Here is a 27830-nt window from a genome sequence, read left to right as displayed (position 1 = left end):
ATTTCACGCACGTGCACGGACCAAATAGTTTTATTAAGAGTCTCTGCCTGCTGAATAACCACTGAATAAATGATAAAGAGGCGGTTTTAACTGCCAATCACCCAAGTGTATGGTTGAGATAACCCCTGTTAGGGAGGAGACGGGAGCACAGGCCCTGGGCACAAGATCCTGGCCTGATGTTCCTTTTGGCAGCCAACAGCCCACAATTTCTCACGCAAGCATGCCAGTCAGCGACCCTCGCACCAACACTTCGTCAGACTACAAATCCCAACTCACACTGCTTCACACGGGCTCCCGAACGGCCCGGCTGCCACACAACCGGACCAACCCCCCCCCAAATGGAGGTTTAACAATGGAGTTTTCTTCCCCAAACAAGACAATCCAACACTCCTCCCCAGTGAGCTGCTCAGGAGCAACGGCACATCCTCTCCAGTCCGGAGCATGAGTGTAGTGAACCCCGGGCTATAGGTGCTGCGTGTGCGAGTAACGGCTGATGGCTGGGCCCGGGAGAACCCAGGCCCACCGGGTTGGAGACGCCGTGGTTCCTCCGGTGTCCCGAGGGTTTCGGGACGGTTCAAGGCGACTCGAGTACAGGAGGATCTTAAGAGGCATCAAACACAGGACGGACCATCGCACGACTGCAAACGCTTGTTCACGCGGCCTTGTGGCACGAGACCCTTTCCATCGGGTTAAAGCGCAGTGGTCTGCTTGGGCCCCTCCCCTCCTCCTGGGGGGGGGGGGGGGGGTGCAGGCGGAGACGAGGTGGCACAGCGAGGTCCACGAGAGGATATTCCGCTACCTTCAGCGGCGTGCGCTGGGAAGACAAAGAAGAAAAGGGAGCACTCAAGCAGGCTTTGTCTCTCTAATCCGTGAGGCATTGTTTTCCAATGATGGCTCCGCATTCAAACGCAAAGCCTCGCTGGTCACTGGGGGACGACGACACTGGCTTTGTGCTGCTGATGGCACTATGGCTCAGCCTCACCTTGGGCATCTCCACTAATGGGAGGGGAGTTGGGGGGGGTTGGGTAACTGTGTTGCTGTGACTGGAATCAAGCGCTCACTTCATTGAGGGCTGTACAACTAGATGCGTATTATTCATTATTAGCAATTTCAGGCCCGGAGATATGCTAATCGCAAAAGGCCGCAATTAATGCATCCATTTAGCTGTACGCACACTGCATCGAAATCAGGCGCTCCTGGTGGTAAACAGCATTACCGACAAAGCATTAAGGAATTGAGCACTAATGTCCAATCTTCACTGGTTCCACGGAGTGTTCTGTCTGCAACCTGACAGGCTGCAGGCATCCCTACAGAGAGCACAGAGACTATTAAAATGCGCCCTGTATATATATCTTATTGGGAATAACAATGGACAGTGGTGCAAGGAATTAGCAAATATTTTTCTCGCTAATGACCGGCTACATCTGCAGCAGTTCTGTTAGTCAGATACCTTTCCTCACGTCAAAGAAGTCCGCATATCAGAAAATGCCATCTTATGGGTCAATTCAGTGACTTTGATCAAAATGACTTTGAGACATTTCGAGGATAAACCAGACATGCTGCTCAGGCCCAGTGTGGAAGTGTGTGTGTGTGTGTGTGTGTGTGTGTGTGTGTGTGTGTGTGGTGTGTGTGTGTGTGTGTGTGTGTGTGTGTGTGAGAGATGGACAGCAGCCGTCGATGCACACCAGGTGCTGAGGTGGTTGGAGGTATGGAGGCCCATAGAGGTTCTCCACCGGCATGAAAGCCCGAGGCCATTTGCAGGATCGGCAGAGGCAGATGCGGGAAATGCCATGTGAAAAGTGCAAGTGAGATGCTAATCCACACCACCATCTTTCCCAAGCCTTCACTCAAAGCCCACGCCTACAGAGGTATGATGTGTCACCATTGCCGCAACATTAGACAATTTAGAGAGCGCCAAATCACCTGATATTGCCAGGATGGAGCTTTTATGTATGACGATAATGCTCTATGGCTTGGTAGGATTACAACCCTCAATCAGTGGGTTGCCAAACTTTGCGTGCGAGTTCCCCTCGTTAATCAAGGCATGATGTACACACTCATTCAGCAGACTGGCGTAAACATAATGTGGGCTGAACGCAATTCAAATTGTGGCTCCAAAATACCCCTTAACGCAGTGGTTCTCTGGGCCAGTCCTGGGAGTAGCCGATGACATACAATTCAGGTTAGCTAGGTCTCTACTCAATCATAACTGATACCACTCAACCTCTGTTAATTACCATGCAATTCATGAGACACCAAGCAGGCACAAAACAAAACTGGCAGTGCGAGAGATCCCCATAGGACTGAGACTGAAAGGACCATCTTGACTGATAAATCACACTGACACAAAGAACTAGCCGAATCGTCTTAATCACCTCTTAACTGTCAGGGTGTCTGGATGGGTGTGGGGATCAAACCAGAGAGATTACGGTTTAAAAACCATCTTCAGTTCATCGTTTATCATTCAAAACTAACTGACTGACACGTTGAAGATCAACTACTACTTTTATTAGTGATCAATTTCACCACAAATCTCTTTTAACACTTCAGTTTCTATCCAACTACCTGGTGCATTTCTGGATACAGGAAAGGTAGCCAGTTATAATTCAGCTATATATCCAAGATTAGTCGAGCTTATGTTAGCTGGTTAAATGAACTAACCCGAGATAGAGACAGCCAGCCGTTATAAGGACCACACTCCCCGGCTCACATGAGCTCTGTGCGGTTACACAACTCTCACCTACATTACTTCGAAATTTTGAAAAGTACCAAGCGAGACGTCAAACGTTTTTGTGCACCCCGGCCCTTCCACGGTTCGAGTCGGCTCCCAGCTGGCCGTCAGAGACGCGGTGGTTCCGACTGGTCCGGTCCGTGGAAGTCCCCGGTCCAGCTGAACTTTACCACGCTGGACCCACCGGGCTGGAGGACCGCGTAGCTCCACTGCTAAAGGTGAATTAAACTCTTTACTCGCTACACTGTGTTAACCGTTAGACGATTTCGGGCAAAAGTAAAAGAAAAAGGAAATACTGGAGTCCCCGAAACTAGAGTCTTCATCTTCATCCTGCTCACCATCATCATCATCACCATCATCATCCTCATCCTCTAGTCACACAGCACTGGGCACTTAAGCTTTAGAAAATAAGAGGAAGGACAACCAAGCTGCGAGCATGCTTAAAGAACAGAAACGAGGCCGACACGCACACTAAAAAAAGGCTCAAAAACACACATAACGTGCTCCCTACCTCCGACCCGGTACATGTTGGCTGCCATGACTGCCCCCGGTCCTGGTGTGTCCAGGTAGGGGTTTCTCTCGCCGCCGTCGCTGCCTCCGCCGCCGCTGACTGTGTTGGAAAATGGTGGATTGATCAATACGAAGCGGACCAGTCAAGGAACCTTAAAGAGACAGCGCACATATTTTTGAATCCTCTCTTCACCCCAACGATTAAAAAGAGCTCAGGGGGGGAAGCCCGCATAAAAAATTTTGGGTACACCTTCCTAACAAAGCGCGTTCCCCAGTAAGCGGCACTCGGGCCAGCGGTGGCTGGAGGGAAAGAGAGAGGGAGGGAAGAGGGCGAAGCAGCGCCAGCATCACTATCCGCTCCCCAGTCTCCCGCCTTCCTGAAAAAGACCCAAACAATTGCTGTACTACTTTAGACCCACTAGAGGCAAAATAACAAAGTAAACAACTGTTGCTTTCACAGAGAACACTCCCACCACAAAAGAGAAATAAAAAAGGTTAGACTGCTATAATAAAATTATACATATAGACTGCTATTTCTGGACTGGAACTAATGGGACAGTGATGGGTTTGGAGGAACGTTGAAGCTGATCATATCTGATATTTGTATTTCATAGAGGATTACCACAGCTTTTAAAAATCTTTCAATGAAATTCCAACAATAACTACATAATATAGGCGTATGATGACATAATCTGTTTTTATGCCTTTATAACTTTGAATATCAGACATGACCTTAAATCCAGAATGTTTCAAGTAACCAACACAGTAAACAGGTAAAGTTTTGAATTAACCAGCAGGCCATTTTCTAAATTTACTTCGATTACCACCAAGGCCACCTTTTAAGTTATGGGAAACTTGAATCAGTGTTTTTCAAAAACTGCCGTTGTGGGTGGCACAAGTTCAGAGTTTTTTTGCGTTGCGAATGAGTCAGCATGTGAATAAGCCCAAGCTGAGGAGATCGCGGCGCCAGCAGGAAACACTTAGCTGTGTTATTACCATAAGACCAGCATCTCTTCTTACGGCTGGTAGGAAACAGTACAGCACAAACAGGGTCTGGGTCCCAGTGTTAGAAGGCCAATAGCAATCAGAGAGTTTTTAAGAGGTTCTGTAAATTAGGCTACAAACAGTAGTACCCACTCATTCATTCACAAAAGTTTGTGATGATCACTGAGTTAAACATGAAGAGTTTCTCAAGAGTAACTCAGAAGCTATTTAAATGAACATAGATGAAGTCTTTTTGGAAGACATTCCTCTACTAAGGTGGAAAATAAGCATTTGTTGGAGTCACTGCATACAGTATGCTGTGCTTGTTTGGTGTTTATGAGTTCAGATCACTTAATTCTTTGGTTTCTGCCTCCTGTATGTTGTTTTACTATTAGCATCATAATTCATATACTTGTGGAAGATAACATGAAAATAATTGATAAATGCTCTCAGCTAGTACTAGTTGAGACTTGCAAGCAGTTTAGGCAAGCAATAAGTGCTAGGGATGTGATCTGGGGAAGTGGGGTTCTTTGAGGATCCTGGTTTGAAGACCAAAGAGCTTGTTTGGTGGTTATCGTTAGCGTAGGCTGAGAGGAATGCTGTTGGTGTGTGTCTGATATACACCATATGAAACCCCTACAAACATAGCTCTGCCTCCAGCTGTAAGCTGCAGTCATGTGACACACCTCAGCCAATGACAGGCCTTGACCCACCATCTGTGCAGACTCAAAATGAAGTCAGTTCCATAATGCTGATCTGCATGAGTGTGTATGTGTGTGTTTAAACAACCATATCCTTCATTTGAGTGAAATAGTTGCAAAGCCACAGGCCTTCCTTTGGACGCATAGTCTACCTCAAACTTCATTGTTGCACCACTTAACTTGAATTAGCCCTCTCATTTTAGAGAATGATGAATATACAGTATTTCATATACAAGTCAGTTATCTTCAAACGAATGTAATAACCAACCAAACTCACTCCACTCAGTTCCACTTTGATATCACCTTAGCACACACTCACATGCACGCACACACACACACACACACACACACACACACACACACATACACACACACACGCACATACACACACACACAGGCACGCACGCACACACATACACGTGCACACGCACGCACACACACATATATGTGCGCACCCACGCACACACACACACACACACACACACATACACGCACGCACACATGCACATACACACACACACACAGGCACGCACGCACACACACATATATGTGCGCACACACACACACACGCACACACACACACATGCACACACGTACGTACACATGAGCACACACACACACACCCACAAGGTTTTAGTAAAGAGAAGATGTCAAGGAACAAATGAATATTTCATAGAGGACTTCATTAAGCTCTATTTCCCAATATCATTTATTAGAAATAATTAATTATTGCATACAAGCAGAATATCCTGATATGGCAGATGTTTGTTGATTTTCCTCTCAGTGGATTTATTTTGTCTGCAAAGGCAGAATCTGCAACATAAATAAGTAAATGCACAAGAATGACTGGACTAGGAGCTGCGTTATGACACATGGACAGAATTATGGACAAATGTTCAGGAGTCACTCTCAATGTGCTGATTAAAACACATCTGAAAGTGAACCTGTCTCATTGAGAATGAGATATTGGAAAGATCTGAGGAAATGAACCATCACTCATACTTAGATGGTGTCTGAGAAGTTGTCCTAAAATATTACATTTTACAAAGTTGAATCATATTAATTTTTTTACAAACTAATTGTTGTCTCACTTGTCCTTTTGCAATGAAATATGATGAAATATGAGTTTTCACAAGATTTGTAACATTTTATTTATATGCTCTGATAAGTAGGATTTTAACCTCAAAATGAATATACTGCACGGCTTATTACACTTAGAGAACCTAAAGTGTCAGTCTTTGTGAAAGCATCAAATAGCCAAAAATGTTATTACTGAACCTGTCAAACCTGCTCGAGGTGTACTACGGGAAAACAAACAAACAAAACATCATAGAGTAGACACGAAGCTGACCCTATCTCATGAAGATAATATATATCAGCAGGTGGCAGTATTGACCTTTAATAGCATACCATGCACTAAAAATATCTTAGACATAGAGAATCATATGCGGGAAAAAGGTCTCTGTAACACGCTAAGAATTCCATGCATAACAATATAATCTGGCATGATTATAAATGAACTGGCGCATTGCTGAATTATTAACCACGAGCGAATCTATTATATACCTCGGTGTAGGTTATAACAATTTCCAGTAGGGGGCACTGAAAATCCGTTTCAAATTACTGACCTGGGCTTTGTCCCTGTATGCTCTCAACAGGCCAAAGCTGGCTCGCACAGTAACCGGTGGCCTGCCCTGTTTGATCACTAACAGTGGGAAATGTCACTGAAGTAATTAGTTCATCGTTCCTCTTTCGTCATCACCTCAAGAGATTAGAGACGGACTAAAACGCGCAGCCACTGAGAATCCAACACAAACACTGACATCATCGCATTCATGTTGTTCTGAGCATTTGTTTCCCTAACCACTATCGCCTCCCCTTTCCTGTTTTGCACTGTGTTCTATTCGATTAGGAAAAAGATATCTGAATGGCTGTGTGTGTGTGTGTGTGTGTGTGTGTGTGTGTGTGTGTGTGTGTGTGTGTGTGTGTGTGTGTGTGTGTGTGTGTGTGTGTGTGTGTGCGCGCGCGCACTTGAGTTTCAACAAAACAGAACTTCTTAACAAAACAGAGTTCTTAAAGAGTTATCATGACCTGTCAGTGTCATTTTTACAATGGAGACGTGCCCTGAGAAGTGAGTTTTGGTGCAAGGACCCCTATCAACTGCTTACCAAGTGTTTAACGGTCTTCCTCTACTATATTAACCATGAAGAAACAATCTGTACTGTAGTCTTAGAATCGGGGCCAGGAGCAAACTGTCATAGGTCTCCGATAACCATGCAAACCTTTCGCTGACAAACGTGCTGTGAGCTGGTGTTGCGTTCATGCTTTGCTGTCGTTCGACGTCCAAGATCTCAGCTGTTCCAGTGAAGCAGCAGCTCTGAAGACACCCAGCCCTGCTGGGGAATTCCACCCCTGCTCCTCCAGGACCAGGAACGCTGGCAGGAACCCCAGGAAGCAACGGGGTGGGACGGGCACTCCAAGGGGACAGCTGTCCCTCCCTGCGTAGTGTTGTCCAGTCTGCAGTGCAGGGCTGGGACGGTTTCCAGGGAAACAGTGGAGCGGTGGATAGAGAAGCAGGGACAGGGGACAGCAGTTGGCTGGACAGACCAGAAGGGCAGGATCCATAACTACAGACCTCCATGTTCGTGTCACCAAAATGTATAGACCAGTAGTGTAAATGTGTGTGTGTGTGTGTGTGTGTGTGTGTGTGTGTGTGTGTGTGTGTGTGTGTGTGTGTGATAAAATTTGGAGGACTGATGTGGTGGGTTTACATTGTTTTATATTGGAAAGCAACTTAGATCACTCATATGTGTGAATAGTGTAGGTTTGTATTACTCATGCAACAATTGTACCTACATTGTGCACAAATAAAACAGAAATTAGAAATCATTATTATCCAGTCAAATAATTCATTAAATGAACAGAATTATCAAAATAATTACCTATGCAGGATGATATTGATACACATAAAAATGTAACAGCAAAAACGGCAGTGATGTTTACAGAAACAATTTTTAATATATCAAATGTGAGATACTACTGATTTTCAACAATAGGACGAAATGAAAGATGTGGTGATAAAAGAGACAGTTGACAAAGGACTACTGAACGCTTTGGTTCCAGGTTTTAAAGAAAGAGAATAATTGGTGAGCTCTTATGCCCACTAAAGGGGGGGGGGCACTGCTTAGGTTTGGATGCAGATGTCAATAGTAAACATCATTCAGGAGACAAAATCAATAATACAGCGGCCATTTCTTTCCTCACATTGGTCGTCCTCTGAATGCTGGAATCTTACGCAAGCCGAGGTCAACAAAGCCCATTTTGGTTTCACTGTTCTTGGCTGGGACTCCTCTGTGTTTGTTGTTTGTGCTGTGTTGTAGAGATGAGCTGTGTTGTAGCCCTGAGTTTGAGTGGACATCTGTGTTTTGTTAAAGCAGAGTCTCTTCTCATTCAGCTTGAGTGTTACAGATGATATAATATCCTAGGCTTATCTGGTATCTGAAATAAAATGTAGAATCAGTTGGGTATCATAAACAGTATTTTTTATATTTACAATTAAGACAAGATGGAAAATTAGATATGCCAAAAATCTACACATATACATTAATCGGGAGTTAATTATTCCAGTTTAAACGGTAGAAAAAGAAACAGCTACATAAGGAACCCATAAAATGAGCAGTGTAAACACACAGTTATCTGCTGTGTCTGAACTGAAGAGGTTAAATAAGAAACCATGAAATCCATCCCTTCTTTAGTGATTAGAATTGCTTAGCAAACACACATGTACACAGACATACGACCCCCCACACACACACACACACACAGAGGGAGAGAGACAGAGAGACCGAGAGAAAAATGAAAACATTACAGATCTGAATATACTTCCAATATGACCAGATTTAAACAAAGCAACACATTCATCTGTCCCACAGAACTAAGAGTTGATATGAAGTTATCGGTGTTCCATAGCACAATACAATATGTACATATCAGTCTAATAGCTTCTGTCTAGAAAGGCAGTAGATTCAGTTATTTTGCCGTATTTTTGGTCTTTTTCCAGTCCAGCAGCTAAACAGTGAAACCCTCAGTCCTCCCATGACTCTCCTCATGGCCGTCATGGCTGCCACACCCTCAAAACTGCCGACTAGAAAAGCATTTACTTCTCCTCTAGTGCTTAGGCAAACAAATAGCTGACAATGACACGACAGATTTGTAAATACCCTGGTTAAATATAATGGCTGAGATTAGTCAAGAGCGAGAGTGCTGATGAGATTCGGGAGGAGAGTGCAGCTCGCAGTGGATGTCCAGAGCCACGAGTGCGGAGAGAGATGTTGTGTCCCCAAAGCCATTGAGAGGGTTGTGGAATGAAAACAGAGACAAAGCAGCATGGTCCCGTTGGTGGAGGGGGAGACCTTCACCCTCTGAGCGCTTTCATGCGGCGGACAAGGACTCAGACAACCATGGGTTGGGTTCACTTCAGGACATGAAATGTCTTTGTTAAATTCCTATTAATTGGGTGCTTTCATTATTGTATGTTAGTGTACTGGAATAGCCCTTTTTAAAGACATATATCTCTTCGTTTCTGCTCCTAAGAGAATACCAGCAGTGGGAATCTTTGCTGGGACAGTCTTATCGTCCAGCACAGACACCTGCTCTGCTGCAGGCCGTTGGTCCTGATAAGACCCAATCTATTTTGGGGCTTCTTGAGTGACTACCATAGTGAGTGCTCTCTTATACGGAACACCCTGCTTCTCATTCCTGATGAGGACTTCCTTTGGGATAAAAAGCAAAACTAGAAATCAAAGCCACTTGTTAAAAAAATTCAAAGATTTCAGTCTCTCTCTCTTTATCTCCCTCTCTCTCTCTCTCTCTCTCTCTCTATCTGTCTACCTCACTCTCATCTGAGTGCATGGATACATACCACTCCCTTCAAATTCCACTGCTATTTGTGGTATCCTTGTGAAAACATGCAGGCATCCTCTAAGGATACAGATGTTCCGAATGCCACATGAAGAATGACGTGGCCCTGCTCTTGTAGAGCTGGGCCGTGCAGTGTGGCTTTAGGTGGGGCACGCGTCCAGGACAGCCTTCCATATCACTCACTCCCATAAGCGCTCACTTGCTATGGGCCTTTGGGGCATGAGGTGTAAATGAAGAGAACACGGAGCCATTTAGGACGGAGAGGCTCTGGCACCTGTTTGGGTCTTAAAACTCTGAGGATTTGAGCACAGACGGGGAGAAGCTGCGGCGAAGCATGAAATGACTGTTTCACACAAATTGAACCATGTTGCTATTCTTTTAGCTGCAGCCTAGATATCTAAGCACAGTGTGAGGATTTCTGTATTCCAAATCAATATTTATTGTCAGCCAGGGTGAATGTATTTCCCCAGAGTGCTTATACAGTGGCTCCCACAAAGCTGCAGTTGCAGCAAGCTTACTCGCTCGGGAAAACTGCAAGCTGTAAAATAGAGATTTTAGTCAAAGGAAGTCAAAGGAAGAAGGTGCTCAGAAGAAGGTTTTGGGAGAGACAGTGAGGAACTTGAAAGATGACATTCACCATCTCACAGACTGCTGTGGGAACAAACTTGTGTCTAAAAAAAGAAAGCAAAAAAATGTGGATGGTCATTTTTGACTAGAGGAAAAAATAAAAAGTCACATTGCAGTATGATCTAAGGAAAGGGAATGTTCTAAGCATTACCAAGACCTGCCAATATCATTCACGGAGATTTCAAATAGTAACGGTCTGGCATGTGCTGAAGAATCCCAATTCATAAGCAGTGAAAGGGGCTATTGTAGGACGCCTTTAACGTACTCAAAGATGGAAAAAAGCGAAAAAACGAGTGAGTAGAGCTCCAGTTGGCGAGGATGACATAGACGGGCCAGGCCGAACTGTGAATGACCGGTGTCCGGACCAAAGAAAGCAGCAGATTGTGCTGGTAGGGTGCATGTCTAACCCTGTGGGAGTGGGCGGGGCTATGCAAATATGGAGCGATTCTCGGCGTGGGATGCTCCTCGAGCTCAGTGAAATACTGGCGCGTGAGTAAAGGCACCACAGCTCACTAGCCCTGCTGCCATTGTGCTTTCATTTGACTCAAAACCAGAAAGAAAACGTGAGCATGGCGTCAAAATGTCCCAAATGCGAGAAGACTGTGTATTTCGGTAAGCTCCGATCATTGCTGTTTTTCTCTCAATTAGCTGCTTGGAATAATAACTCAAATGCACGTTTACTTGGAAAATATAACTAAATAACTAGCTGGGTAGTTACATATTTTATTGCAAAGGTATGCATTTAGTTAGCTTAATATTTTTTTCGTTAAATGTTGTACTGCTCCAGTACTGTAAAAAAAAACAAACAAAAATGTTGTTAGCAAAACTAGTATAGCAAAATTCACGTGGTCCCGGGAAGCCTTGACGGTGGCGTTGCAGTAGCAGGCGGGGTTCACTCACTGGAGCGACAGTAAATCATATTAGCATCCACACTGACTTGTTCTGCTATCGTCTGGCATCAGCTTTCTTCTTTGCACATCGCTTTAAAATATAATGCTATTTCCGTCCGTACCAGAACTGTTAACACCGAATGTGCAAACGAACCTAACGTAACTGGAATACGGAGATTTACTTTTCAAATTAGAATAAAAAAAACTGGCACAAAAACAACGTTGATGGGGATTACTACAATTGGGGGCCAATTTCACTGTGTTGATACGAACAGCAGTTGTGCTGTGATCCTCTTTGTGCTCGTCTGTACTATTCTAATCGATATAACTTATGAGCACGCTGTCAGTCATATTAATTCCTCATCTGGCCGTTTACATGAGAACATGGGAACCTTTCACATTGGTGTCATTTCATTTAATTTATGTACTGTATGGATACATTTCCCCCGAAAACGAGGGTAGGTGCCTGTCAAACCTTTAGGGACTCAGTAATGTATCTAAAGAAACCAGTGCAATGCCTGTGACCTTATTTCTGTCTTTTTGTGCCAAAATGTAAATTTCCCAGGACATTGTGCTCGATTGTACTTATCATTCTTTTATACACTTGAATTACTGTCTGTTGTGCTAGCCAGAGCGTTACCATTTATTGTCTAGTGACGTGGTCGTCCCTTTCTTCTGAGGAGCCCACTTGCCAAGCAGTAACTCCCCTGCCATCTGTAAAGCTTTCAAGAGGGTTAAAATCAGTGGCCTTGATGGTAGCAGGGTTACATAAAAGTAAGAGCAACTCTGGCTCTGGTCATCCCATCAGCCAGCCCTCCAGTCTCTTAAGGTGATGATGAGAACGGGGGAGACGTGGAGTCCAATAGTGTGTGTGGGGCGAGAAGCTCACACACCCCCGGACTTGATTTCACCCAGAGTGCTCCGAGAGCTTTGTGGCTCTTTGTTAGTCCCCCCCCCCGCCCCCGACTGAAGGGGGGTAGGGGTTTGTCCATGGCCCATTTTGCTACACCATTAGCATCACATTTCTCATGAGTTCTTCTGGGCTACTGCCACAGTAGCTTGAACCGCGTCACCGTGCGGTTCAGACTGTGGCCGGAGCCCCTTCCCATAAGGCCCGGCCTCGGGCCCAGAGGTTTAGTACACGTCATAGGGGAGGTGGGTGGGACGGATGCAGTGTGCTAATATTACCGTGGGGCCCTGGGCGGCTGCACTGAATTGTGGGTGTGCTCAGTTCCTCCCTGTTTTGGAGCGCCACTGATGTTCCACTGGGATGCTGCAATGTGGTTCTCACTGATCTCAGTACAGTTGCTTTCTTAGCTAGATGACTCTGAGGGACAGAAGGGCAGTGTTCATATTAGATGTAACTGGGTTTATATGGTAATATTTTATACTCTTTAAATGTTTTAAATATTTAGTGTTTTGAAAGACAGTCAAACTGCTTGTGACTTATTTAATGTTTGGACCTGTATTTGCAAACATTGAACACATTAGGAATTTAAATAAACTGGTGTTGTAAAGTGGTTGGTAAGTTTTGACCATACACTCTCCCTCTGTAAACCTGGTGGGCAAAATTATATTTCCAAATGAGGTTTTATGCTTTGTGTATAGGGTTTTATTTTCCATCAGGTTCTTAGTTCGTCCCTGAGTGTTTCCTGTTTCAAAGCTTGGTCACAAGTAGGCCTGTGTTGAAAAAATCGATTTTCCGATTCAGAATCGATTCGCATAAGATGATCTGATAATCAATTCGTACGTCCAAAGATCGATTTTTTTAATGAACTTTTACCCCCGCCTCGTCACTGAATTCACGCAGGCGTGCTCGGTCTAACTAACTGTAAAACAACATGGCGTCGGACAGTGACGGTAACGACGATAGTCAAATCGGCAATCTAAAAGCAGAAGGACAGTTTATCCAGTGTCAGTGACTATTTACAGTTAGTCCGTGTCACTGACCGTTTACCCAGTGTTTTTACAGTTTAAAAAAGTTAAAAATGTTCTTGTAACATTGGGCGCAATGCGATGGACGAGGCATAATCCTTTGCACTTTCCAAATCGTTACGTTTATTACATTTACCAAAGCGCAGACAGCACACATAAAACACATTTACATAGAACATGTGTGACTCAAACAACGACGAGCACAGGACGCTGCGCGAACACACATTAAATAGACAAACCACATAAACCCCACGTGATGACGAGACGAGTCACAGGTGAGGATTATCACAAGACGCACCCGCACCCACGGAGATACGCAGACGCAGACGAGTAGACGCAGACAACGTTAACACACGCCCAACAGGGAGGGGTCGGGGACCGTAACGTGACAGTTCTGTTATTATATTCGCACTTTAAAGAAAAATACACATTTACATTTTATACTTTCAGTTTATTAAGTGTGAGCACTTTTAAAATAAAAATGCATTTGGTAGCAACAGCTTTTGGGTGAATTCTTAATTATTTCAATCATAATAATAATGCACTGGTTAGTGTCCCAGTAGGAGTCCACTGTTGCAGATATAGACACCTCAAAGATGTCCTCTGTTTATTGTCCAGCCGTCAGTAACTACCAACTACCAGTAACTATTTGCTGATTAATATCGATATAATACTAGTTTTACCATGTTGCTTCTGTACATAGTCAGGAAACAGCTCAAACACATTTTTAATAACACTAAACCCCGAATTGGATCGAATCGGATCGAATCGATTAAATCGAAATAAATCAATTCTTAATCTTCAGAATCAGAATCGGATCGATTCTTGGAATTTGAATCGATACCCAGCCCTAGTCACAAGCCACTGATTGGAGCCTTCTGAAGACTTAAACAGTAACAAAATGTTCACTTTATCTCTTTATTGTTGGGAGATGCTGCAATTAGTCTTGTGTCAGGTATTATGTAAGTTGTACATCCATGTTCATATTTAATATCTTCTATAAACTAATCAGCTTAACAATAATAGTAACAATAACAACAGTGATGATAATGGTGATGTTTCTCCAGTATAATAGTCATAATGTGGTATAATTCACTGCCAGTGAATGTGAAATCAAAGGAGCTGGCAGAGACACTTTAATATCTAGTGTTGGAGGTTCATAGGAGACTATGAGGATGTGATCATCTCCAGTGGGAGCGGGTTCGGGTTGTGTGAGGGGGTGGACAGGCGAGAATGAAGGAGGGGGGGGGGGGGGGGGGAGGAAGAGGTGGAAAAGAAAGGAGAGTGAATGAGTAAAGTGCTCTTTCATGTTTGGCTGCGCTAACAGCATCCAGCACTGTCCTGCATGGTAATGAGCTATCCAGGACTTGATGGACGACGGCGGTGACACAGGAATTGGATTTCCTCCACTCTCTTTCCAACGGGCCCTCGGTTTCTTCTCTAATGCCCGCCGGGCCTGCATTCCTGCCTGGCTGGGAGGAAAGTAGTCGTCTGATCACTTCACGCGTGGTGATCAGAGAGGACGGGCGTGCTCACATGGGCCCTGTCCTCTTCTCTTCCTGTCCACACGCGGAAACCAGGGTTTTGTTTCCCCCTCACGCCCATTTGTCCTGCGTTCGTTCTTTTTGCATTCTTGACGTCACACAAGCGTATGTAATTTCCTCTTCAGATGTTTCCTGCCTTGACTTATTGTCCTCATCCTCACTTGTCCTCATCCTCATGTGCCTTTTTTTGCCTTTTCTTGACACACAGCATCATTATTCATTCCTTCCTCGTGCTCGCTCGTGAGCGCACACACACACACACACACACACACATTTTTCCTGCCAGTGTGGTCGAATACCCTCTTCTGCTGTCCTATCCCAGGCTGGTTTGAATGGGCTGTTATGTAATGCCATTTCTGGACACCGGGCCTCCGGTTCAGTGGCATTGCGTAACCTGGAGGGCTGGTGTCACAGCAGACCTGATCTGGAACCTTCTCACTGCAGGCCTTCACCTGATCTGTAGCAATATGTGTTGTCTCAAGCCTTTCAAAATTGCAGGGTTGTGGCATTACATAATGGCTAATGTGTGTTACTGGGTCTTATAGTAGTGTTATTCTCATTTTAGCTTCCATTGAGGCACCAGAGTGCATTACGTCTGGCCTCTGAATGTACTCTGACCAGGAGGTTTGATCGTTTTATTTAAGGTATGGAGCTTCAGACGCTCCTTGCCATTATACAGTGATATGACTACTGTCACTCTATATTGAGCATGTTGTTGTTTTTGTTACAGTACCATAGTTGACTTGATGACCAGATGCCACTTTAGTGCGGTCTTCCTTCACTGCTCAGGGCATTGTTTATATTGGTTTATATTGGTTTATATTGGTTCTGACACCAGTTCACAGAACCGCCAGATGAAGCCTGCATGCTGTTGTAGTTTGGCCCGGAAAAAACTTGCATCCCTACAAAAACTAAGATTTAGAGACTGGTAATTGTTTGGGAGATTGAACATAAGCATTGTCCCACCGCAGCTAAAGGAGGCTGTGTGAAGAAACCCTCCCAAGTGCCAGTAGCCACCGTCGGAACCCACCTAAGGGATGGGCCTCCAACACCCACGCAAACGCACCGTACGTCTAAAGTCACGAGCTTATTTTCGCTTGGACCTGGAAGAACTCTGGCCTTGCCTGTGGCAGAGGTGGCCTACCGGAGACAGACTTGCAGTGCTGTTGCATCAGCCTGAGACAGATGAGCTGGCCAGCCAGGCCCGTCTGAACACAAGACAGTTCATGGCCACACCCAAATCCACGGTTGGTCATGGCCACACCCAGCTCCACAATTGGTCATGGCCACACCCATCGCCACATTTACTCATTGCCACACCCAGTGCCATGATGGTTCCCAAGCTCAGGCACCAGTACAAATTGGCAATGAAAATTCCCCATCAGCTGCCAAGTTTAACATTTGTTTAGAGGAAGCAGCTGGCTGCATGCTTCTCCTGAGCACGGCTAAGGACTGGCTGAAGCAGAGCTGGGTCAAGTTTCACCTCCATGGGGTCGAAAAGCCTTCACGGCTAATAAAGGAGATGGATGGCATTTCTGAACAAGTGACGTGTTAATAGAGGACGCATTGGAAGATGGACAATGGCTCAAAGGTGTCCAGAAGCAGGAGCATATGCACGCTGTAGCTCTCGGTCCTCCTGGGTGTGTGGAAGTGTTTCCATGTGTGTGCATACATGCTTCGGGTTGAAGCCCTTAAATGCAACACACAAACATTTAATGTGGTAATCAGTGCTGAAACGCTGCTGTAAGTCCAGCTGGCATACAAACGCGGTGGCATTAGACATCTAGGATGGTGACGCACGGCTCGGAAAGGGAGGGTTATACTATGCAGACTGAGCAGATAAGTCCAACATTTTCACCATTTTCACACCTGCGTCTGCCGTGGCTGTTTTTTGCACAACGGGACGGGCATTAGCGGAGTGTGCCAGGGAGTTCCGCAGCGCTGGTGTTGCTGGAGGGCTGGACACTGTTTATTCGCGATTACACATCTCTGTTTGCTGAAGGCAGGGTCAGGAAGCAAGAATAGACACCCGCTTTTTTGGCCGTCCTCTGTCTCACTGGCCACAGGGTGGCTGAGGGCTGATTTGTTACTTCTAATTATGGTACACCAATTAGCCCACCAAAAAAGAGCCCCCCCCGCCCCCCCCAGCTTCTTGGTCTCTTCTCACCCATCTGATTATAGATGCTCTTCTTACAAAGTTGGCCATGTCTGGATTATCGCTGGCCATGGACAAATTCTTGAGACCGAGCAAAGTAATTACTAATGGCATGAAAATATTCTCGAAGCAAATGGATATGTTTAAACAGACATCACTATTTGGATGTTTCTTTGTTTACTTGTACTCTGCAATGCTGAAAGACCCAGAGAAAGCTCTGTTCTGTGGCAGCCCAAGCATAATCCCTCATCGTGTTTACAGAGAGACTTTTTTATTTGATGTGCAACAGATGCACCATTAATGGTTATCACATTGGAGCTCGCGTGGTTTCCATTTTCCGGAGCGGGAGGGCAGCGTGCCGGGAGTCATCGCCGAAGGCCACGGCAAACTTCTCGTGGAGACAACGTTCGCTCTGCTCCAACGAACAAACTCGATGGAACTGTGGAGACACTACGCAGACACTGCTCTCGCCGTGATGCGCACGTAGCAACCGGGTGAACCCCGAAAACAAAAACACGGTGCAACAAACCTTCGACTGGGCAGGAGAACACAACGGGCGAAACGCTACAAGCCTGCGTAGATGCTTCTGAAGGATCTACTCTACGTCTAGGCACCGTTACTCTCGGCCGCCTATCTCCTCTGAAGCCACCGTGTTAATCTCATTGTTATTTATGAACTGTCCAGTTTGTGGAAGTTTGCTGAGGAAGCTTCTTGCACCTTGAGCCAAAGACGGCTGACCTTTCCTTGTCTTTTATTACATGTCCGGGAGCTTTGCTGCGCTTCAGCCCAGGAAACATGGCTCTGTCGTGAAATTCAAACTGCAGCATTGTCCTTACTTTCCGGAGTGATGATCTTCATTATCCAGACCTCTGTCAAGCAAGAGGATGCCGTTTGTGAATTGTAGTGACCGCTTGTGCCTGCTCAACTGAAACGGAGAAAGATTTTCACAGCTACGCCCTAAGGTAGACTGAAGTCCGTGGCTACTGAACGCTGTGTGAGTGAGTGTTCAGTAACTAGGTTCCAGCTACTAAGCAGGAGCAGGAGATGGAGATTGTATCGACCGTGCAGACTGCAGCCACCCAGACAGTGATCTAATAACCTCTCGCCTCTAACGATAACGGCAGCCCTGTTAACCGCCTGCACTGTGTCACGTGCTGACTGGGACAATTGGCGCTGACTTGTGCCCTGCAGTAACACAGTCTCTGCCAGGCAATCGCTCTTAATGTCTCCATGCACAGATTAGCAGCACACTTAGATTATCGGTGATTTATGCTGTCTGAGATTCTCTGTGCCAGACATTCCACCTCTTCCTCTTCACAGAACAGGCTCAGCACCAAGTTCACCCATCAAGCCACTGCAAAACTGCATTATTACCAGCCACCATATAGAGAACTCACAGTAGTATGCTGTATGTCGTACAAAAACATATAAGAAGTGCTCAAACTTATCCAGATCGTCTCTGCTGCGTCCCTTAGAGAGCGCCCCAGAGGGCAGTGGGGTTGGAAACAATACTGTCCCTGCAGACAGTCCGGAGGGCAGGGCTGACGGAAGGCCCAGCCTCTCTCTGGCTGATTGTGCCCAGGCCTGATAAGAGGAGGCGTTTCCTCTGGTGGGAGCGAACCAGCCCCAGCACGGCTCCATTCGCCATTGTGCGCCGGCATTTATAATTAGAAGGAGTATTCTTAGCCTTGGGCTCCAGTCTGGGGAAGTTGCCGGGCCGAGGGGCACGTCCAGAGAGGAACGTCCAGAGAGGGACACAAAGCCCTCTGTGTGAGACGCTGACCCTTCCAGTTGGACTCCGGCCACAAGTTTTCCTTTCTGTGTGTTTCAAAGCATCCTTCTGTCAGGAGTAAATCAGAGTGTTTTTGCTGCCTTTTTGGGAAATATATATCATTTTTGTATTTTCCGATATCCTAGCCAAGACAGAAATAATCAGTAAAGGGTTCATATAGTGGTTTCTGTTTCACTCCGGAGGTGGCATGAAAACCATATTGTACAGGAAACCATGGTTACAAGGTTAGTGTTTCAAATCTGGACAATAGTGTAAATAAAAGGGGTTTTTTTTTATACCACTGAAGGAGGATGCATGAGATCCTAAAGACTAGGAGCAAAGTGATTATTCTGAAAATCTGTTTAAAAAGTCACCTCTCTCTCTCTCTCTCTCTCTCTCTCTCTCTCTCTCCTCTTTGCTCCTCCATTAGCTGAAAAGGTGTCATCCCTGGGGAAGGACTGGCACAAGTTCTGCCTGAAGTGTGAGCGCTGCAGCAAGACGCTGACGCCAGGTGGCCACGCCGAGGTGAGTGGCTAGATGGGGCAGGGGGGAGTGGCTAGATAGGGCAGGGGGAGCGGCTAGATGGAGCAAGGGGGAGTGGCTAGATGGAGCAGGGCCACTCTTGGGCCTGTGCTGCCACGGATTCCCCTCCTTTGTAGGCTAGCAGGGAGGGCTATATATCGACATTCTGACACTTTCTGTTTGCCTCAGAGGCTCAGAGGCCGAGAGCTGCGTGTGAAGAGGCCAGCGTGGGGCTTCGGTGCCCCAGGCAAGCAGCACGTGGCACGGGGTACCGGGTCTCGGGCACAGCAGTGCTGACGCTTCCTGTTAGCTTCATTTAGCCTGTGCAAGCGGAGGTGACGGCAGGTGAGAAATAGTGGAATGAATAAAAGGCCACAGTCCATTAAAAAGTCTCCGGGCAGCCTCCCGCAACGGTGGAGCCCTTCGTTGGTTTACTCATGCTGTTTCGTGGAAGCGCATCAGGACAGAGGCTGGTTCCCCATTTCCTCCTGCAGTTAGCCAGGAGAGCGCTGCACTTTAATTAAGCGTTTCACCGCTCCCCCGAGGACAGTCTGCTGTGATTGTCTGTGATCCTGTTTTTTTTTTTTTTGAGTCCCTGTGCTAATGAAATTGCTCTTGCTCCTCACATTCCAACCTCACGTGACATCGCTGCGGCTCCTGCCGATGTCTAGATCAGAGCGGGAGGACTGGACGTTTCCTGAGAGTCCAGAGAGAGTTCGGTCACTTTTTTCGATCAAGAGAGGCAACGGAAGCTCCAGTGTAACCGGATGACCAACTTCTGCTCCCAAGACCTAGATCAGAGAAGGAAACATCTGATTTTTACATTTTAATACAATAAGAAGGCCTATTCCTGCCCTGACTGGACTGTGTATCCTGGCCACTGACATCACCACTTCCAGATAATGGTCACGCAAGGCCTTGGACTCTTAAGTCTGTGCCCTTTTATTGCTGAAGTTGAATATGTGTATTTCACCTAGATGACATCCAGTGAACAGTGGTGTAGTTTCCTGCAGAAGCTGGTTCTGTCCACTTTGTTCTGGAGATCTGATGTTTGTCTCTAATGGCTGTAGCTCAGCGTAGTTAATTGTGGACAAACACGTCAGGGGAGTTCACTCACTCTGGATGGTGACAGATGGTCATCCAGACATCACTCGGTCCTGCTCTGTGTCAACATCTGAAGCTTCATCATCTGGGGCATTGTCCTCCCAGAGGACCTGTTGGGGTTACGAGGTTCAATAGAGGTGGCGTAGCACGTCTGAGGGGAAATTGTGGAGAAGACTCCGATATCATTGTAGGAATTGAAACTCGTGAGGAGTGAGTGGGTGAGGAGCACTAATCCATCACGCGTATCTGCAGAGAAGGTCTCCCGTTCTGCTTTTGCTGCATTGAAATGTGAGCTGACGTGGGTGTACAACGAATCCCTGGCTAGAGCAGTAACCTGGGAAAGTGATCACACCGACGTCCTGTAGTAATAATACATAATGAAGCCTGCTGAGGAGATCGTGCCGTTTCTGATGGACGTTTTTTGGGAAGTCCTCGTGTGTAAGTAACTGCAGTTGTTGGGTTGTTTTTATTATTGTTTTGCCCTAGCATTGTTCATCCAGAATGGACCTGGGCTGGAGGCTGAGGACGCCTGGGACTTCTCCCTGACTCCATGACCCGCTCTTACCTCTTCCAGTGCCTGTTCCCATAACAAACCCATCCAAGCAAACTTCTGACCAAGCAGTTCTGTTGAAGCATAACAAAATGTTATCTATATCCAGTGTACACACACGCACCTGTTTGTGGTGGTTTATGAATCAACACAAGCCGTGTCCTGGTAACCACGGTCTGTGCTATCAGGAAAAGGGCATCAGTGCCAAAGGAAGACAAGACTTTCTATGGCATTTACACTCAAGTGGATTAGCTGTGGAAGAACACTGCGCACAGCCATCAATGTAAAATGGAAACCAAGCATACAGCCAAAATGAAGCCTCAGCCCAGAGTCTTCACACTTAATCTAGTAATGGATGGAAGAATGGAGAGTTGATGCAGAACTGTGATGTGTAAACAGTTGCCAGGTTGTTAATTAGTGCCATCATCACACCTCTTTTCCATCTTCCTCTCAGCACGATGGCAAGCCCTTCTGTCACAAGCCGTGCTATGCTGCCCTCTATGGGCCAAAAGGTAAGAAGACAGTTTGTAGCATTACTGCCATAATGTTGGTCTTTTGTGGATTATACAAGATAAAAACAAAACCTGTACCCAAATATTCCTGAAATTAGTATTCTTAGTAAGACCTCATGACATACAGATGAATAAATATGGATTTACTATACTACCACAGTGTGCTTTTCAGGGTGTATTTTACAGATAGACATTTTTGTTGTTTGTTACTAAATTACATATTACATATAACTATGCCCATAACTAATAAAACATGGAGGGCAGAAGAGATCAGCTGACCAAACCTCCACGTTGACATGAAATCAAATAGTCTGGTTGCTCATAAGCAGGGCGTATCTTGCCAGGACAGACCAGAGGTCCTGGTGGGGGGCGGGCGGCAGTGGGCCACAGCCTGTTCCCTTAGCGTGATGTAGCACGAAGGCCAGCGCAGCTGTGGCTGACGGGAGAGGTCCGGTAGTGAAAGGAAACGAGAACAAACGAATGTCATTATAACTGATGGGCCTCATTCATGCTAATTAGCGCATGTAATCTTCTACCACATTTGCTCCAGTAACATTTTGCTATGAGTGAACAGAGCGCCCACTGCTGAGCAGTAGAGAGGACGTGGTTTCCGAAATATTGACCGATACGTTTATATATATATATATATATATTTATAAATTAGCATAGCAGGCCAAGCGTTGGATACATTTCTATAAGTGTCTGTGATGTCACTCTGTACTTCACATCTCATTCTGAAGACATCATCACAACCTTGAGCTCTACTGCGGATAAGAGCTCAGTGGTGTCCTTTGGCTTCTGCAGGCGTCAACATTGGGGGAGCAGGCTCTTATGTGTATGAGGCGCCTGCCAACAGCGGCCCACCCCCCCCCACCACCGAGTCGGCATCCAGGCCCGAAGAGAAGAGGCTCCCAACAGCCAGCAAGCCTCCGTCTAAAGGTACAAGCAACCCGGCCAGGACGGCACTGTTGTTCAGGCTCACGCATAGAAGTCGAGTCGGTTGTGTTGACGGCGAATGAACCCGTGCCCGTTCGGCCAGCTGTGAAGACTGAGCTGGTATGCGTCTCGGTGAAAGGCGGCGATAAGGCTCGTCCAGCAACACACTCTGGGGACGCGGGGGGACGCCGGGAGCGATCGGTCCGGCTTTTCCCACACTGCGGGCCAGAGACGGAACATCCTGCATGCCATTCATTACTTCTCATTATGCGAGGCATGGTGTCTACAGGAGACACAGGAAGGACATGAGTGTGTGTGTGTGTGTGTGTGTGTGTGTGTGTGTGTGTGTGTCCGCACAGACCCACATGTGCTTTTCTTGTTTCAGCGGGAAGCATCACCACTTTTTCTGGGGAAGCCAGTGCATGTCCCAGATGTAGCAAGAAGGTCTACTTTGGTAGGTGTCTGTCTCTTTCTAGAATGTGGAAACATGCGACCCCCCTGATGAGGAAAGTCTAAAAAACGCCGTGTTTTTCCACGCTAGCTGAGAAGGTAACGTCTCTGGGGAAGGACTGGCACCGGCCCTGTCTGCGTTGTGAGAGGTGCAGTAAGACCCTGGCAGCAGGCAGCCATGCGGAGGTGAGACAGGGAGAGAGAAGGTTCTAGAACACAGTTACAGCCATTTCCCTCGCCACAGTCCTCACGCTCAAGATGAGCTCAAAGGGGTTTTTTTTTTTTTTGCATTGAATCGCCCGCCCTGCTATACAGTGGGTTACAGTGTTTTACACAACATTAGAATAAAAATGTTCAGTATTAAACATGTGCTCATAATCTGAATATGTTTGTGTTTTGTTTTGCTGTTTTATTAGCATGATGGCAAACCCTACTGCCATAAACCATGTTATGCTGTCCTCTTCGGGCCAAAAGGTACAGTGCGTTTTGAACCTCTAGGTGGAGCTGTTGTTCAATTAAATAACTTTTGCTTCCAGCATCCTGTGTTCTATTGTTGAAAACATCTGATTTACCTAAAGATTTTCATGTATGTAAAACAACAGTTAGCTGACGTGCGTTTCATGTCTTGCATGCAAAATTCTTACTATGTTATTCAGTACACCATTTGTTATTGGTGTGAGGAGAAATCTCTAGCCCTACTTGAGGGCACTGCTTCATCTGTGTGCTTTCAGGAGTGAACACGGGTGGTGTTGGGAGCTACATCTACGAGAAGGAGCCCAACACAGAGGCCCAGCCATGAGTTTACCTTGGCACTGCCCCTGCAACCACACCCCCCATGACAAACACAGCCACTCCCATCAGCCCCTGCTGCCCTGCCTGACGAGGCCAGTACCAACATCTAAGCTGGATCTTTATTCTTCCACCGACGATGCACAATCCTCCTTTTGACAGTGCCTGATCGCCTTCTCTTCAGTAAACCTGACTGCACTCTGCTAACCCTGTAGCAGTATGCACGCCATTAGGAAATCATTCTTGCAAAGGAGGGGTTTTCCCTTCTGTCTCCCTCATACAGGTCTGTGAGGACCCAGCCCAACATTAACTATAGTGTTGGGCTGATTACCCTTTAGCTTTTTCAGTACGTTGTAATTTAGATGAAGGTCTACATCTGTTAACTATAATGTTAATCTATTTGTGACTAAGGCTTTATTACAGGATCATCGATTTCAGCTCATCCATTTGAAGCAATAGGTGTCTGTCCAGGACAGACCTTAGTTCTCAATAACCACAGCACAGAACCTGTCTCCTGGACTGTGGTCTCTTTCTAATATTAACCACAGAGATAAGACTTCTGAGAAAAGTCTCATGTGTGAAAGTGCCGAGTTCTTTGAATGGCTTGATGACAGATCAATCTCACCTTTGAACTTCCTTGGACAGGTGCAGCGCAGGAGAACTTTGCCATAAATCTCTCAGATAATCTCGAACCCACATCTTGTGTTTGGCTGTCTTGCGGAGTCAAGATTTTAGATTTGGTCTAAGAATTTAGCAAAAATATCTTATCAAATGAAGGGAACATAGATTCCCTTTTATGATAATGGGGGGGTGGGGTTGAGGGGCTTAGCAGTTGAGGTGTATACCAATTGAGGATGTTGCATTAGTATTTATAGAGCTGTCCAACAAGCAAAATGAATTAATAAGCTGTTCAGTGTGTGGTCTGAATATTAGACAACCACCTGCCTATCTTCTAGTCTAAAAACTACAAGTGTTAAATTTTCCAGTAGGAAGTAGCTGATTGGAACCTTTTTGTTCACCCTGACAATGCATTCATATGGAATGTGCATTAGTACCTTTTTTATTTGTGTCTTTCTTTGTTGTGTTGAGCTGTGTGCGTCTGAGGACTGGCTGTATACGTCTGAGGACCGACTGTACTTCTGAGGACCGACTGTACTTCTGAGGACCGACCGTGTGCGTCTGAGGACCGACTGTGTGCTTCTGAAGACTGACTGTGTACTTCTGAGGACCGACTGCTTCTCACTGGACAGTTTGCACTTGTGTCCTGCTGTTACTGTCTTTTCATCCCATATTAAAATTTATATACTGCTTCTCTTTGCTCAGCTCATAGATGTTTGCTTTTTTTATCAGAATAGGATAATTTTGGAGGGAATGTCATTAAAGGACAAAATATGAATGGAGAAACAAATTCTAAATAAAGTAAATTACACTACTTAAACATTTTAACCATGCCATTATATTTAATACAGGATATATTGTATAGTGTGCATATGTAGTATAAATAAAAACAGTATAAGTTATGTACGCATTCATTTTTAAAATTAATTTCTTTGTTTATTAGGAAGATTTATTCATTATAAACATCTTGTACATGTGCAGTTGGAGACTACAAACCAGTGGCCATGCCAAGTTATCCCTCCACATTTAATCCATGGTCAGTTTTTGAACACTGAGGTTATATTAGATGGGTGGTTTTGCAGGCTAGACTACTAAGACATGTGAACCCAGGTTGAAGGGGCAGGGGGGTGTGGATTGGAAGTTAGATGTTTCTAATAAAATGACTGGTTTTTTTAAATAGCTTAGTGGATGAATGATCTGGCTTTAGAACATCACCATTCACTTTCCTGTTTCCAACACTTCGTAGTGGAGGTGACATTTTCAAAAATTAATTTGTGGGCGTGTCAATGTTCTGTTTCGTCTGCTACATGCAGGTCAGCCATGAAAGACCCTGCTGTAATTATTCTGCTGTTGACAGCAGCGCCGTGACGCGCCCCCCCCCGTCAAACCAATGTGTTACGGATCCACGGACAGTCCTGGCAATATTGACGTGGCACTTCTCTAGAGCCGCCAGCAGTGATGAGTGAGAATGAACATGAGTAACTGAGCTGATCTAGTCGTGTTGTACAGGCAGCTGACAGGGTCAAAATGCTTTTATCCTTTGTTAATGTGATAAAATTATTTGGTCATGCAAGTTTAGCATTTGTACAACACTATAGGTCCATAACATCTTTTATATTCTGACAAGAATATAAATTATTAGAGCTCTACAAAGGAGGTTCATAAATACCTGTGCTGCCTTTTCTAGATCAAATAATCAGATACCTGTTATCAGATGTATGTCATCTAGCCCATCGGTGGTCATTTTCTGTTATCTGGATTCAGCGGGTGACACCACCCTCAGCCAGCACACACACTGCTGGGTGCAAAATCCCTAGCAGGGCAGCTGCATCTGATAAATCTGCTAGTTCAACACCCCCCACCATGCCAGTAAAATGTCAGTGATATTGCTGGGTTAACAGAGGTCCACAAGCTGACGGTTTAGTGCCCGACACACAGGAGACAAGGTGACTGACGAATTGTGGATGTCACCAGATGAGTTACAGCCATGCTGTCCTTTTGATGAAAATAGCACTATATCACAACCTGTAGCCAACTGGACTGAAGTCACATTAACACATTTGAGAAAATCAACTGTGATGTCATTCTATCATCTAGCTACTTTCTAAAAAAAAAGCCATTTGAATATAGGACATCCTGTTAAAAGAAAAATAAAAGCATATAAAAGCCCATCAAAGCAAATCATAATTGCCAGTTTAAACTAATGATGATTTGTGTGTAATTACAAAAGGGTGTAATTACACAACCTGCAGCCAAAGGGTGCTTGTGTGTAGCAAACCAATTCAACTCAAACTGACAAGTCTGGCCATTAGTATTCCAGTGCTTGCAGTGTTTTATTGAAGTGAATAATGAAGTGAATGGCTGCAATAATCACTGATTATCAGAGAATTTCAAAGAATCCCCTTTAACACTCAAGCATGCACATGCACACCTGTACATTTAAATGTGAAAAGCTACAAAGGGTGAAATATATTATGACATTGCTCTCTATTATATGAAATTCATTCATTCAAGTGTATTAAATAACAATGTTATTAAGGGACTAAATAATGCCACGTTCATCATATTGTAAAATACCATACCAACCAATATTCACCACCAATACCATATTCCATATTGGGCAGGCACCTACAACTATGAAGAACTCCAGTGTCTGTCTGTAACTCCACTGTAATATATCATCACACCCAGAACATTACAATTACACGTGTTTCACATTCAATGAACTGATATTGTTCCTAATGACTTTTCTTAACAATGATATGCAGTAGACATGACCTCAGACTTGCATACACACGCACGCACTGCATGGACCTTTTGATGGTGGCTGCCAGATGGAAACCTGGTAAGTAGAACCAGGAATCGGTTTGGAGGGCTGTGATACAGCTCCCACTGCAAAGGAAAGTCTCACCCACTCCAACAGTGGAAGGAAGAATGACAGACTCACGAGGTTAAAAATAAAGGAGTGCTCTTTCCACATCTATTTCTCTTTCTCTAGAACTCTGCATCTGCAGTGAGGAGACCTACGTTTAGTGAGTGCCTACGCTAGCATTTAATCTTCCAGCAAGAAGAAAATCATAGATTCATCTTCCAGATGCCCAAATTCTTCACTGATGTGACTGTGCTATGTAGGGTCCGAAGAGGTCACCAAGTCTGATCACCCATCATTTTGTCCTTGGCTTTATTCAGTGTTGTTTCTGTTCCAACCCAAATCCTGCTTGACCTTATAACAACATATAACAACACGTTGTTAAGGCGAATTCTGAATGCTCAAAATACATCAGTGTTGTGTGTGTTTTGGTGTCTGACATCACTCGGATGCAGCAGACTGAGATGTGTGTGACAGCAGGCTGCAGCTGACCCCAGAACAGCCAGCGGAGCGGTGTCCAACAGACCCCTCGGTCTCACTTCAGATTAAGAGCAGATTCTCCTCGCCTGCTGGTGTGATGCTGCCAGCTGCCTGTGTTCCTCTCACACAATTGAACCGTTAAAATTGGAGCAGATCATTTGCACCTGCTGTTAGTAAGCCTGTTGTGACTGAGGTCAGGGGGAGTGCAGGCTGCTACCAGTGGCTGGATCAT

At 45.4% G+C, this 27830-nt stretch overlaps 2 protein-coding genes across 2 annotated transcripts in view; one reads left to right on the top strand and one right to left on the bottom strand.

Annotated features, from left to right (window-relative positions):
• The window catches only part of mta1 (metastasis associated 1), a 14312-nt gene extending 11042 nt beyond the window's left edge, over positions 1-3270 (bottom strand). Inside the window, 5 exon segments of the mRNA XM_076977867.1 lie at positions 800-814; positions 983-996; positions 2770-2943; positions 3028-3102; positions 3243-3270. Of these exon segments, the coding sequence (XP_076833982.1) occupies positions 800-814; positions 983-996; positions 2770-2943; positions 3028-3102; positions 3243-3270 (306 nt within the window).
• A 7657-nt stretch (positions 3271-10927) lies between these two features.
• On the top strand, positions 10928-24948 carry crip2 (cysteine-rich protein 2). Its single transcript, XM_076978193.1, has 8 exons — positions 10928-11085; positions 19199-19293; positions 21399-21456; positions 22261-22395; positions 22778-22846; positions 22934-23028; positions 23259-23316; positions 23574-24948. Exons 1-8 carry the CDS (start codon positions 11043-11045, stop codon positions 23639-23641), a joined length of 621 nt encoding a protein of 206 aa, XP_076834308.1. The 5' UTR covers positions 10928-11042; the 3' UTR covers positions 23642-24948.
• The last annotated feature ends 2882 nt before the right edge of the window (positions 24949-27830 follow it).

Source organism: Brachyhypopomus gauderio, chromosome 17, assembly GCF_052324685.1.
Source record: "Brachyhypopomus gauderio isolate BG-103 chromosome 17, BGAUD_0.2, whole genome shotgun sequence".
Lineage (NCBI taxonomy): Eukaryota > Metazoa > Chordata > Actinopteri > Gymnotiformes > Hypopomidae > Brachyhypopomus > Brachyhypopomus gauderio.
Note: the sequence above shows the minus strand (reverse complement) of the source record. Positions and strands in the feature narration are given on the sequence as shown.

Bases quoted from the DNA above. Each gene is read 5' to 3' on its own strand.
- crip2 (XM_076978193.1), top strand. From the start codon at position 11,043: ATGGCGTCAAAATGTCCCAAATGCGAGAAGACTGTGTATTTCG. The intron at 21,457-22,260 runs GTAAGAAGACAG...TGGCTTCTGCAG, and splicing joins TGCCCTCTATGGGCCAAAAG to GCGTCAACATTGGGGGAGCA. The intron at 23,029-23,258 runs GTGAGACAGGGA...CTGTTTTATTAG, and splicing joins CAGCAGGCAGCCATGCGGAG to CATGATGGCAAACCCTACTG.